The 15,055-nt window shown below is 42.0% G+C and overlaps 1 protein-coding gene across 2 annotated transcripts in view; it reads right to left on the reverse strand.

Moving 5' to 3' along the window:
* LOC124622583 (juvenile hormone esterase-like) overlaps positions 1 to 15,055 on the reverse strand; it is a 167,295-nt gene that overhangs the window by 113,882 nt on the left and 38,358 nt on the right. The window contains exon 1 of one of the 2 annotated variants that reach the window (XM_047148330.1): positions 12,076 to 12,143. The exons of the other annotated variant lie outside the window; for it this stretch is intronic. Coding sequence (XP_047004286.1) covers positions 12,076 to 12,081 — 6 coding nt within the window. The 5' untranslated portion in view covers positions 12,082 to 12,143. Of the gene's footprint in view, positions 1 to 12,075; positions 12,144 to 15,055 lie in introns of those variants that run through there. 2 annotated transcript variants of the gene reach the window in all.

Consider the following 15,055-nt stretch of genomic DNA (forward strand, 5'->3'; position numbering starts at 1 on the left):
TTACTGACTTTCAAAGTAGTCACCAGCATTGTGTATAACTTGTTGCCAGCGATGTGGAAGTCGTAGGATATTCTTAGCAGTGCCAGTTGTGTTGACAGTTCGAGCGGCGCGGTCTATTGCCGGCGAATTTGTAGCAGTTCTGAAGCGAATGCCGTGAAGTGTTTCCTTCAGTTTAGAAATCGAGTTGAACTTATGAGAAGTCAGGGGAGTGCAGCAGGTGGTATAGCACTTAGCAGCCCCATCAGTCAAACAAATCAGTAACAGCTTGCACTGTACGTGCCTGAGCAATGTCCTGCAAAATGATGATCAGGTCCTGCAGAAAGTGTCATCACTTCTGTCTTTAAGCTGGTCGTAGGTTGTGTTCTAAAAATGAACAGCGTAGAGACAGAAGTGATGACACTTTCTGCATGACCTGACCATCATTTTGCAGGTTATTGCTCAGGCACGTACAGTGCAAAGCTGCTACTGATTTGTTTGACTGATGGGGCTGCTAAGTGCTATACCACCTGCTGCACTCCCCTGACTTAAGCCCTCCTGAGTTCAACTCGATTTCTAAACTGAAGGAAACACTTCACGGCATTCGCTCCTGAACTGCTACAAATTCGTCGGGCAATAGACCGCGCCACTCGAACTGTCAACACAACTGGCAGTGCTAAGAGTATCCTACGACTTCCACATCGCTGTCAATGCGCTAGACACAATGCTGGTGACTACTTTGAAGGTCAGTAAAACTTTGAAGCATGTATCTATTTTGTACGAGCTGTAAATAAATAGTTGCCACTATTAAAGTTCCAATCCTAGTATATTTCTTCTGTAACCTTACCTTTTTCGACCTATTCGTTTTGCGCGGCCCCTCGCGTCGGAAGTTCGAGTCCTCCCTCGGGCGCGAGTGTGTGTGTTGTTCATAGCATAAGTTAGTGTAAGTTTGTTTAAGTACTGTGTAAGTCTAGGGACCGATGACTTCAGCAGTTTGGTCCCTTAGGAATTCACACACATTTGAACATTTAAACCTTTTCGTTTCACAACACAACATGCTATAGCAACAGAACGGAAGGTAATGACCAACAGAGAAAAATATTTGACTGAACACACAACATGCATTAAAATTTCAAACACTCATTTCACACTTGTACCAATATAACTTGCTACAATGTGCATTTATATATGTGTGTGTTTCCTTGTCACTTAGAGTCTGAAGCGGGGTACCAAAGGACCATAATAAAATTTCAACTATTATTTATTACATGAAGGAATTTACTTAAAACCCAACAATGCTAGTGTTCAATGGGATTGTTTAACAATGGCAGATAGTCTGTAAGAATAAATCATTTCAAACAGCCACAAATAATAAATTAGTTATTTTGGGATGCTGCAGTACCCCGCTTGGAATGCAGAGTGTTAACAGAAAAACACGGGTAACTCAAAATGCACATGCTATTGCTGGACATTGGTATTTACCGTATCTACCGAGCATGTTATATTTGAAAGCCCCTCTTACTTACTTACACGTGATTCGCTGGTAACTGCATTACATAGGTTACTTCCAGTTCACTTTCAGGAAATAATCATGCAATCTTTTTGTTTTATGCTTCTCTATTTTTCCTAACAACGGTTATTATTTTCCGGAGAGTCAAACAGCGGTACAGTTAAACGAATTTAGTCCTGCATAGTCTGACAAAACACCAACACACTTCTGGTTGCTCGATACGCTCGTTCTCTTCCTCTACCCAGCACACTTCGCTCACTACGACCACATCACTCAGCTGCTAAAAACCCGGTTCACAGGCATCGCTATTCAAACACTCGCGAATGGTTTCGTAATCTACGTCTTCAAAGCCAGAAATTTGCATTTCTAATTATAACAGAATACTTCAGGCTTCGTTCATAGTTTTTTCTCCAAAAAAACACGGGATTGTGCACGAAAAATTCCAAAGTAGGATAATTTGGTTAATTGGGAGTTTGTTGTATTTATTTATTTTCCGATGCAAACACAAGAACGTTTTCGAATGACACGTTGACAATTTCAAATGCCCATTCTGGGATCCACGTGTTGCTCACGAAGGAAACTCCAGATCGCACCCCCCGTCAGATTTAGTTGTAAATTGGCCCAGTGGATAGTCCATCAGAAACTGAACAGAAATCGAGCATGAGAACAGGAAGAAGGTGTACTGGACTGTGGAAAAAAGAAGTAAAATAGAGAGAGTGAACGGTCCAGATTTAGATTTTTTTCTCAGAATTATGAATTGTCCATCCGGTCACTGACGTGTCTCATTACTGTATTCAACTTTCTGTATGTGTCTGGCGTAATGTCCGTTTGCAACAGCGACATGTAACGAAGGGATTCCTATTTATTCTACACTTGTACCACATGTTATGCCTCTTGAATTCCGTTTTGGAAGTTTCGACTCTTGAATTCTTTCTCTGTAACGTAGTTCATAGCCGTTTATTTGCTATTTTCAACTCTGTGAGAGGTCTATGCGGCTCTCGGCTGCTCTCATTGTTAATCACAGAATATCAGTCACTTGGTAAGAATATATTACCGTCGCAAGTGGAGATGCCACGTATATATCAGTCACAGGATTGAAAACAACATATAATCGGGTGTGAACTGCGTTACAACAAAGGAATTGAAGAGTCAAAACTTCCAGAACGGAACGCACGAGGCATAACATGTGGTACATGAGTAGAACAAATAGGAGGAAAGGGCAATTACACCACGACACATACACAAATCTGAACACAGTGAACAGACATGTCAATGATTGGACAGACAGTTCGTAATTTTGTGAAAAAAAAGAAAAAAAGGGGGGGCCAGGAGGGAGATTAGGACCCCGGATCTTCCCCTTCACAGTCTAACACTGTGACCACTGAGCCACGACGCAGCTGTCGCCACTGTGGCTCGATATTGCAGATATTTAATTTGGGCCATTTACTATTTATTTTGCTTCTTTTTTTCCACAATCCAGTGCACCTTCTTTCTGTATACATGCTCGATCTGTGTTCAGTCTTTGGAGGGCTGTCCAATGGTCCAGTTTACCACCGAATCTGAGTGAGATATGACGCGGAGTTTCCCTTGTCAGAAAGGCCGTGTATTGGATCTCTCACATTGTGTGGCGTTTTGTGGTACCATTTGGATATAAAACGTAAGTTAGCAGATTAGATAATTTTCAAATCTCTCGCTTCAGGCTACTCATACGAACCAGTAAAAGTGTGCTTTCGTCAGTTCTAATTATGACATCACATAGCACTTTCGTGTGACTAACAACAACTGTGGCGAGGAACCTGGTAGCGCACGTTCGCCCCTGAAGAGGACGTCCTCTGTCACGTAGAAGAGAACCAGAGACGAACACCTGCAGCACTGTCAACACACATAGGTCAGAGCTGGTCGCCTCCGCTGTGTGCGTGCCGTGCCGTGAAGAGGGAGATACGAAAGTGATTTCATCTTCAGACTTATCTTACTCACGAACGGTAAGTTCCCGAACATGGAATCGTCATTGAAACTCGTCCTACTGAATCCTTTCTACAGTCGCTGCAAGCCTGTAATGCGAACTGTGAAACACACTGTACATGCGTGTGTGTGTGTGTGTGTGTGTGTATGTGTGTGAAATCTTACGGGAATTAACTGCTAAGGTCATCAGTCCCTAAGCTTACACACTCCTTAACCTAAATTGTACTAAGGACAAACACACACATCCATGCCCGAGGGAGGACTCGAACCTCCGCCGGGACCAGCCGCACAGTCCATTACTGCAGCTCCTTAGACCGCTCGGCTAATCCCACGCGGCGTACATCCAGTTACTGGAAACACTTACTTCATACAGATACAAACGTACTGACGCAAAACATAAATGTGTTGCGGAACCTATCACGTACTATCGCTTCTAAAGGCAGTTTGTCTGCTGCACGCTAACCGCTTTGTCATTTGTTGGTGCAACAGAACAGATATCACTGACTCACAAAGATGTACCTTTCAGATTTTCAACAGCACATTTTAGGAGCGCCGCTAAATGGAAAAGATAGTTTGATCAGCTTTGGCAGAAACAAATGAAGGTTGGAGGACAGAGGAGGAAAATGGGATGTCGCCTATTAAGACGAAACTGTTCCCATATCCTTGTGTTAATGGAAACTGCGAGGAACATGAATAAGGTTAGACAAGCAGAGATCTGAATCCCGGTCCTGATGAATACGAGTTCCCTGTATCAACCATTACGCACTTCACTCTAGTGTCATGGGCACTTCGATATTAAAAAGAGTTCAAGAGTAGTGAGAAGATCCCTATGAAGGGAAACAAAAAGACGATTCTAATTCCGAGTATTTGAAATTACTGAACACTAGACAGTCTGCTCCAAAAACCAGTTTGGGTAATGCTATGTAAGTGATGACAACTAAACAGGCTCCTACACTATAAAGTTCGTGGAACCGAAACTTAGCACATGCTGAACACCCACAGCCGGCTGGCATTTTTCAGCATGTAACCGCCACAAATATGGCGTCAGAGAAAACAGAACATAGTCCAAAAAATGGTTCAAATGGCTCTGAGTACTATGGGACTTAACATTTATGGTCATCAGTCCCCTAGAACTTAGAACTACTTAAACCTAACTAACCTAAGGACATCACACACATCCATGCCCGAGGCAGGATTCGAACCTGCGACCGCAGCAGTCGCGCGGCTCCGGACTGAGCGCCTAGAACCGCTAGACCACCGTGGCCGGCTAAACATAGTCCAGGAATGACAGAGGACTATTTGTACATTTTGCTGACCATGTCCGTCCTGCAGCGACGACGTTTCGCAACTGGCAGGCCGGCTTGCTAGGTGACACTGCCCTAGTTCACGCTGCTAGCTCCCCGCGTTCATGCAGGTTCCTCCGTTACACCCAGTCACTTGTGCGGAAGAACAACCAGCGTGTGTGATACATTTGAGACAGCAGAAACTGTTCTGTATTTACGTAATTCTTTACTCTGTTGTCTGTCTGGCCAGCTCACAAACAAGCTCATCGGTCTAGCTGCCACTAGTAGGCAATCGATCTGCGAACTGAATATGGTTTATGAGCGCGCTTTTCAGTATCTGCCGAAGCAGAACTACCACGACCAGACTTTATCCGAAATGTGAGCATTTGTTTAAGGTTTGTAACCATATGTATTATTGTGGTGTGCGTACTGTAAGACCTTCGGTACACACACCATCAGATTATTTAACTTGTCGCTCTACCGAAGTAGGCGAGTGTCAGCAATATGTCTCGTGGTGTTACCGTGGCGTGTTTATCTTCTGCCGTTAGGTCAGACGATAGAAATGCCACTTGCACAGTTAGAGTAGCAGATTGACGGTGACCAACTTTAAACAGAACTTGATTAATGTTCACACACATTTATTAAAATAATAACATTCATAAACCTTACTTAACTTGATTCTGGATGCTATTTACAATTGACAATCTGAAGTTCCTTTGGTCTTGGTACGTTAATCTTATTCTCACATATCTCTGATACTTGACAAAGTGTCTATTCATTTATCTTCATGGCTATGTACAGGAATATGATAATCTTATTAGGCACAGACTGAAACTTGACTATAGACTGGTACAGACTAGCGTAGACTGGTACAGACAAATGCACACTAATGCAGACTGGTGCAGACTGATGCAGACTGAGTAATCGGATGTCTGTACACTCGTTATAATATATCGCGCGTTCAGGTATCACTGCGCGAGTGTGATCCGCGAGGAGAAAAGGTTCTACGTTAGCAGCAATCTCATTGGCTGCGTTACATATTAATACGCGGATCGGCGGAAGCAGAATTTGGTCCGTCTCTATGACAGTGCCATCTCGTAGTGCGGAGACGGACGAGCGCTGCGCCTGCGCTGTTGTGCTTAGCGGGGCGCGCTCCATTGGGAAAGCTGTGTACGCGCTGACTACGCGGAACTATGTTCACAACAATTATCATATGTCCCAGACACCTAGAATTGATAAGCATTTCGAGGTAGTGTAACTATAGGCCACGTTACTAGGTAATGCAAGAGTGGGTCAACCTAGAGTCCGGTTCTCAGAAATCTTTGAATTACCCAGCAAAAACTGGAATGCATCTTCCTCTATACTTTATTTAATCAAGGTCAAAACACCCGCCAGTGGCCATCAACAGTATGCGAACAGTTCGAATATATATCTTTAAAGCCATGTTTACACTTCGCAGACGACGGGTTTCGTGTGTTGACGCATTGTTTAATGTTACCGCACAACATTGTAATAAGGACGAGATAATAAATTCGGGAGGACGACGGTTCAATCCCGCGTCCGGCCATCCTGATTTAGGTTTTCCGTGATTTCCCTAAATCACTCCAGGCAAATGCCGGGATGGTTCCTCTGAAAGGGCACGGCCGACTTCCTTCCCAATCCTTTCCTAATCCGATGAGACCGACGACCACGCTGTCTGATCTCCTTCCCCAAACCAACCAACCAACCAACCGAGATAATAAGATAGCACTGATGTAGCCGACGTATGTGACACGGTGTCGGTTGTATCTGAAATCTGGCGACAACAATTTTACAGTGGTTAAGCTGTTAAGCGCATCTGGAAAGTCGCAGTCTACTCCCAGTCGACTGTTATCGTAGAATTTCACTATCATGGTGACGTTTCAAGGATAGCAAGTTGAAATTATTGTGAAATGCTATTACCGGCCGGCCGAAGTGGCCGAGCGGTTCTAAGCGCTAGAGTCTGGAACCGCGCGACCGCCCCAGTCGCAGGTTCGAATCCTGCCTCGAGCATGGATGTGTGTGATGTCCTTAGGTTAGTTAGGTTAGTTAGGTTTAAGTAGTTCTAAGTTCTAGGGGACTGATGACCTCAGAAGTTAAGTCCCATAGTGCTCAGAGCCATTTGAACAATTTTTTGCTATTACCGCAAACGCCGAATGTGTGCCGCAATAATCGAAAATTTGAGCAGATGTCTTTACGGTGCAACTGTATGTTGAAAACGCCCTTTAACTACAAAATTATGTTCGACTTCTTCAAACTGTTAAGTAAGGGCTCGCATTCAAACTTAGACAACTCTTCGAAAGGAATGTTGACGCTGGCTCTGCAAGTATGTGCAGCCCTTTTCGATAATGAAGCACATCAAGTGGGACCGGGCTTCGCAATTGTCCACCCCTGCCTCCCATACACACCCCCATCCCACACACCCCCACCCTGCGACGACTGATCTTCCTCTGAATTATTAGCCAGTTGGCTTCTCCTAAAAGGGAATTCTTCCCGTTTTTCTGAGATTCTTTAGTAAGAAACGCCATACCATAATGCAGTTGCCTGTCAGGAAGCCAAAGGCTTTTATTTTTGTCTGACAAGTACGGCCCAACGGCAGGATGCAACCGTGGCAACTTGTTATCAGTATTGGTAAATTTATTGACAATGAGAGTGGACAATAAGCAACAGTCATGCTCGAGAATGTGGATGAGCGATATTTCACGACGTTGAAGTGAGAAAGTATTTGGTGTGCAAGATATAGAAGGAGGTAAACGATGACGGAGTGAATATGAGACGTTAAAATAAAGTTTTGTAAGTGCTGACAATCATAATTCCACTGATGATACGCGTAAACGTTCTATTACGTGGCAGTTCCTGCACTGTCATAAGCAATACAGGTTGTATCATAATTAACGGCTTAAACGCATACTACTAAAAGTACCCGATAGCAGAAGCAAAAACCCCTAAGTAAAAAAGAGCTCAAAAACGCATACCTTCAGAGCACTTGTTCAGGAGAAGATTTGTCTTTCACAGTAGCGAAGACGTTGAAATGCTCATAGCTCTTAAGACAAGCCCTTTAGAGCCCATATTTACTCATATTTGTTTGCTTCTAGTATCGTGTAGTTTCAGCCGTACGCGTTTGCGTCATTACTTATTATACACCCTGCATAAAGGGATACGAGATTTGCAAAAACTTCACACCCTATAGCCGCACAGAACTGACTTTAAAGTTAGCAAAGATATTCTCAGAAAAATGACTGCATCTGGGGGATGTCCATCTAAAACAGGATCATTTCCCTATTTCCGAACAAACCCCATTTTTATTCGATTAAAATGTTTTATTTCTCATGGAATTACCGTCTAGCAAAGCGCATATTGGTAGTTATTCATCAGGAGTTTTCGGAGTAACAAGAAACGATTCTTCATTCCGCTTTTCATACGGCATTCTGCCTTTAACCTGTATGGGCTACACGTATTTTAATTTGAATCAAGCAAAATGAGCATATGTAAGACCTTTTATTCAACATGTGACTTGCAGTTCTACTACCAGCTGCTGTTTTCTTTCCCTTTATTTACATGATAAGTCACCAGTGATGGCTAAATTTGATACATAACGAAAACACTGGAGTTGGAAGTGCGAAACATGTTTCTCAGAAGACTACTACGCACAATAATTGCTCCATAGTTCCACGAAGACACAATTATACTCCGCCATTTTGAATCCTGACACACTGCATTTCCTGTACTGCTGCAACGTAACTGTGTGCAGTGTCGTCTGGATTGTACCGCGCAGCGTGCTACCTAACGAGACTGCAAGGTCAGCCGACCAGTCCACGGTAGGACCCGCGCTGCGGATTAACGACAGTGCACCGGTTCGAAGACAGGCTCGCATGACTTGCCTCACTCAAGTAAGCAACGACTTCGGCGACTGAAAGGCATTCGGCCGCAAAGTAGAGACAGCTTTGAAATATCCTGAGTACTAGACAGGCATTAACGCTAACTAGTGCAAGGTGAAATTCTTGCAGATCACAAAACAGACATGACTGAATGCGAAACTTAAAAAAAAATAACTTTTCTGCCTGACATTTTCTAAGTTCAGTACGAGTTCCACTGGAAACTCGATGTTACACACACTGCAGCAAATCAGGCATAACTCCTTCAGCAGCGACATAGTTCTTCTTGTAAGCTCAGCGACTGTAGTCGGCGACAGTGCAAAGAATTTACCTCTGATTAATCCCCTCCCTTGATCTGTCCGCTGATCTGGAAAACGGTCACTAATGGAAATGCAAACATTTTTAAGGAGGTGCTCGGTGGACCAGCTCGTTGGACGCGTATACGGAAATCTCCATCACCTTAATAAATCTGTAGACAACTAGTAAACTAACCTGTAAATTATTCTCATGAGAGAGGGAGGAACGGATCGTATTGCAGCACAGACTTAAGGCACAGAGGTCAGCAATATCATTGGGGCATGTAATTAATGTGTAAACTTAAGACACAAAATGACGGCACAAAAGGCTAGGTTTTCGATTGTCACCAGTGTGTTGTTTGAAAGGCCGTGGTTTTCACTGCCCCCACTCAGCTTTCCCGCTTAAGGGGTGTAGGACGTCAAACGGGCCGACTTGGAGCAGGAGAGGCATTACAGGACATTTTATTTTCTACTATCTATACTTTTACAAATAAATTCATAAAACTTTGTCAGCATGACCAGGAAGGATTCGGGATTCACATTCATAGCAGTCGAAGTTCAAAAACATAAAAAAATAAATTTTTTTGCATGTGAAATTTCATCATTTTTTCGCTTACTATTGGCTGCATTTGTTGCTATAGGTACATTTTTCTTCACAAGTAAGAGAGATTCTTTGATGAATTTTGCACAGCATACAAACCATACTTACAGGTGTACAAAACTCTAGAATTTTCAAAATCTATTAAAAACTGTGGTAAAAATTGAGATAATTAACTACACAATTTGATTGTTTTCTAAACATAAAGTTTAAAACGTAACAGCTCATTCATTTTTTTCATAAATTAAATAGATTCTAGAGTTTCAGACACCTGTAAGTATGGTTTGTATGCTGTGCAAAATTCATCGAACAGTCTCTCTTACGTATGAAGAAAAAAGTGTACCTATGGCAACAAATGCAGCCAATAGTAAGTGAAAAATAATGAAATTTCACATGTAAAAAAATTATTTTGTTCTGTTTTTGAACTTCCGCTGCTACGAGTGTGAATCCTGAATCCTTCCTGGTCATGTTGACAAAGTTTTATGAATTTACATGTAAAATTATAGACAGTGGAAATTAAAATGTCCTGTGGTGCCTCTCCTGCACCAAGTCGGCCCGTTTGACGTCCTACCCCCCTTAAGTAGAAAGTTCACTACTTACTAAACATTATATTTTCAAAAAAAGCCTTTGTGTTTATGTAACCGATTTAAAATTTCAGGAGAAAATTTTTTAATAACGTAATCATGTAACAACTACAGAGGCATCTCTTTAATCAGCGTCGTGGGTAAAATCTTCTCAGGTATGTTGAAAGCAGAGTGCGGGTATTAGCTGAGGACCAATTGGATGAAAATCAGTGTGGGTTTAGGCCTCTTAGTGGTTGTCAGGACCAGATCTTTAGCTTACGGCAAATAATGGAGAAGTGTTACGAGTGGAATAGGGAATTGTATCTATGCTTTATAGATCTAGAAAAGGCATATGACCGGGTTCCTAGGAGGAAGTTATTGTCTGTTCTACGAGATTATGGAATAGGAGGCAAACTTTTGCAAGCAATTAAAGGTCTTTACATGGATAGTCAGGCAGCAGTTAGAGTTGACGGTAAATTGAGTTCATGGTTCAGAGTAGTTTTAGGGGTAAGACAAGGCTGCAACCTGTCTCCACTGTTGTTCATATTATTTATGGATCATATGTTGAAAACAATAGACTGGCTGGGTGAGATTAAGATATGTGAACACAAAATAAGCAGTCTTGCATATGCGGATGACTTAGTTGTGATGACATATTTCAGAGCTAGATCAGAAATGTAAGGACTATGGTATGACGATTAGCATCTCCAAAACGAAAGTAATGTCAGTGAGAAAGAGATATAAACGGATTGAGTGCCAAATAGGAGGAACAAAGTTAGAACAGGTGGACGGTTTCAAGTACTTAGGATGCATATTCTCACAGGATGGCAACATAGTGAAAGAACTGGAAGCGAGGTGTAGCAAAGCTAATGCAGTGAGCGCTCAGCTACGATCTACTCTCTTCTGCAAGAAGGAGGTCAGTACCAAGACTAAGTTATCTGTGCACCGTTCAATCTTTCGACCAACTTTGTTGTATGGGAGCGAAAGCTGGGTGGATTCAGGTTACCTCACCAATAAGGTTGAGGTTACGGAAATGAAAGTAGCTAGGATGATTGCAGGTACTAGTAGATGGGAACAATGGCAGGAGGGTGTCCACAATGAGGAAATCAAAGAAAAACTGGGAATGAACTCTGTAGATGTAGGAGTCAGGGCGAACATGTTTAGATGGTGGGGTCATGTTACACACATGGGAGAAGCAAGGTTACCCAAGAGACTCATGATTTCAGCAGTAGAGGGTAGGAGGAGTCGGGGCAGACCAAAGAGAAGGTACCTGCATTCGGTTAAGAATGATTTTGAAGTAATAGGCTTAACATCAGAAGAGGCACCATTGTTAGCACTGAATAGGGGATCATGGAGGAATTTTATAAGGGGGACTATGCTCCAGACTGAACACTGAAAGGCATAATCAAATGATGATGATGATGATGATGATGATGACGAACGTAATCATGTAAAATACTAGAATACCAAAAGAATCGACGTTTCGGCATAACAGGAAGAAGGCTGACACTGTTCGCGAGAGCTCATTCCTTATGTACTTACATCAGTTTCTTTTATTCTTGCACCTACAAATATCTTTATGATTTAAGATATAAACTTTTAGTAAGTACGCAGCAGCTAAAGAGATGCATCCGGGCCAGCTTTATAGAATACGACGCTGTTCGGTATTATGACGGTACCAGAGTCAAAAACTGACGCTTCTTTCAAGAGTACGACTTCAGAATCAGCCACGCCTGCTCTCCTCAATGAATTTACATCCAACTGCAAAGCTGTGAAGTCTGTATTAGTTTCTTTGCAGATCAGAAACACCGCAAAGTCTGAGGCCGTGAAAGTATTCTAGTATTTCTCCGCTTCTAGGACTTTTCAGGAAATTCGATATAAAGTCTTATAACGTTAAGGAAGCTATCTAAGATTCAGAAAGGAAAGTGTACCTATTGAAAGACGACTCTAATTACGACATGGGAGACTGCAGCGCGCCATTAGAGATATCGTACCTGCATCTGCGTTCCGTACAAGGACAAACCCGCGACCAGTCGCGTTAGCGTGCACCGGCCCACTGAAGGCGCCAGCCAGAACTACTCGGCTCTACTCGTCTCGTGCCTTGGCTCGCATTGGCCTTCGTCATCTCTATCGAGGCGCAGCAGCAGATTGGCACACCGGTATCCTTGTTCACCTCTGCAGTACAGACCATTACGTTCAATCTTAGTCCTCCTGCAGAACTTATAATTTTTTCCCACAATACTTTTGGAGATGAAAGAATCTCCGTAGTCGATCGATTAGCGGCAGTGAGGCACACGTAATGACTATTTATACTACGCCGTGGAAAAAAAAAAAAATTACTCTCTGTCCGCCGTACAGGAGGAAAACTGTTTGAGTAAGCTGCAGCACAAAGGGCGTTACTGTGTTTTGATAAGACGTTACAAGTTTTACTCATCTTTTAAATGCTATCTCAAGTATTGTACGTCTAAGTGGCCCCTTGCACTGCTTTCTTGATACGTGATTCAAAATGCGACGTGCTTGTGTGTGCATAAACATTGCAACTAGACTAAAAGCTACTGAGAGAAACTGATTGCCAGATACAAGAATCGTTGCACAGGAAGCCGAGTAACCATTTTCGGTCAGTATTGATAGTTTACCATAGAGAAATCCCTGTTAGCTGCAGAGGACAGACAACCAAAATCTCAGCTATATTACAGATGACACCTATATGTACAACAGTATATGCTCGTGAGGCACTGATTGATATTTTGTTAAATGTTATGAATGTAATAACCACAGTGCCAAAGCGTATACATTATTACACAATTTGTACCCGTAATTCGACAGAAAATGAACCCAACGACGATAGCAAAATTTCGCATAATCACGTATGAGTGAAACAGAAGAAAATCGTGGTTTACTCACGGCAGAACCCTTTTTGCTTATTATTATTATTTACTGATCATGTATTAATGTGCTATGATGTGGAGACTTTTACGTGGAAACGATAGTGCAAGTACGCTGTTTAGGTTTTTATGTTGGTAACGCCACGTAACACTTTGTATGAAAATCACTGACTGTGCTGTGTGCTGTCTGTGGCTGGTTTCCATTGTTGGAATATTTGCTTAGGTAGTGTTGGGCAGTTGGATGCGGGACGATCTGGACGTGTGTCCGTCAGACAAAGTAAATTTGTAAGACTGGATGTCATGAACTCATATATATATATATATATATATATATATCGCCTTTTGAACACTATTAAAGTAAATACATTGTTTTCTATCAAAACCTTTCATTTGCTAACTATGTCTATCAGTAGTTACTGCCTTCAGTAGTTAATTACATTGTTTGTTCTCTATTAAAATCTTTCATTTGCTAACTATGCCTATCAGTAGTTAGTGCCTTCCGTAGTTTGAATCTTTTATTTAGCTGGCAGTAGTGGCGCTCGCTGTATTGCAGTAGTTCGAGTAATGAAGATTTTTGTGAGGTAAGTGATTTGTGAAAGGTATAGGTTATTGTTACTCAGGGCCATTCTTTTGTAGGGATAATTGAGTCAGATTGCGTTTCGCTAAAAAAAAAAATATTGTATGTTAGTTTACCGTTGATAAGAATAAGTAAAAAGAGAAATGTCTGAGTCGTTCAGTTTTGTTCAGGTGTTTGAAAATCAAATAACGTACAGATTTTCCAGCACTGTCATTTATAGATTTTTCTAAGGGGACGTTACATAAGAGAACAACGAAAATTTAAGCTGGGTTTCCACATGCAGCTGCCACTCGGTTCCCACTCGAATGGCATCACTGATGTTGAGTGTGGAAACATCCAGAGTCCTATGGTGTCAACTGAGTGACACCATTCTCAGCCATAACATTAAAAGTTGATAATACTTTAACTTTGTGACGCCAATTTCGTTCCTCCACCACCAATTAGCCTCACTTTGGCAGTTCGTGGCTCGGTTTCGAAGCACCGGTGATGTATTTTGGTTTTGTGTCAGTAATTTTGGCGTGTGAGTGTTTTGCAGCACCAAACGATGCTTAAAACTGGTTAGAAAAACGTTCATCCATTTTCTTCAGAATGAAAGTGCGATAGATTGTGAATGTTGGACAAAAGTAATTCTGCTGTTGTAATTGAATCAGCACAAAATATTTATCGATTTATACTGTGTGGTAAGTGCACAAATCCCATCTCAATAAAATGATGTGAAGTATGATTTCATTCTGGATGGTGAGTACGTGGTGTTACGACGAAATTGCTGTAGTATCCTACATATGACCACGACTACCTGACGTCAGACTATGACAAGAAGATCGCTACCATGGTCGTGGTGATGCTACCGTAAACAGCAATAAGACTGTTACAGCTCCTTTGGCTCACTTATCGTGGTGCTTACTCCCTTGTAAGAAGTTGCTGTTTCTTCGTGTGCATTATCGTGCGCAGAGCATAACTTAATCATAGCTAACACTTGGTTCAAGAATCATAAAAGAAGGTTGTATACCTGGAAGAATCCTGGAGATACTAAAAGGTATCAGACAGATTATATAATGGTAAGACAGAGATTTAGGAACCAGGTTTTAAATTGTAAGACATTTCCAGGGGCAGATGTGGATTATGACCACAATTTATTGGTTATGAACTGCAGATTGAAACTGAAGAAACTGCAAAAAGGTGGGAATTTAAGGAGATGGGACCTGGATAAACTGAAAGAACCAGAGGTTGTAGAGAGTTTGAGGGAGAGCATAAGGGAACAATTGACAGGAATGGGGGAAAGAAATACAGTAGAAGAAGAATGGGTAGCTCTGAGGGATGAAGTAGTGAAGGCAGCAGAGGATCAAGTAGGTAAAAAGACGAGGGCTAATAGAAATCCTTGGGTAACAGAAGAAATATTGAATTTAATTGATGAAAGGAGAAAATATAAAAATGCAGTAAATGAAGCAGGCAAAAAGGAATACAAACGTCTCAAAAATGAGATCGACAGGAAGAGCAAAATGGCTAAGCAGG

The sequence above is a fragment of the Schistocerca americana genome, chromosome 7 (assembly GCF_021461395.2).
Source record: "Schistocerca americana isolate TAMUIC-IGC-003095 chromosome 7, iqSchAmer2.1, whole genome shotgun sequence".
NCBI lineage: Eukaryota > Metazoa > Arthropoda > Insecta > Orthoptera > Acrididae > Schistocerca > Schistocerca americana.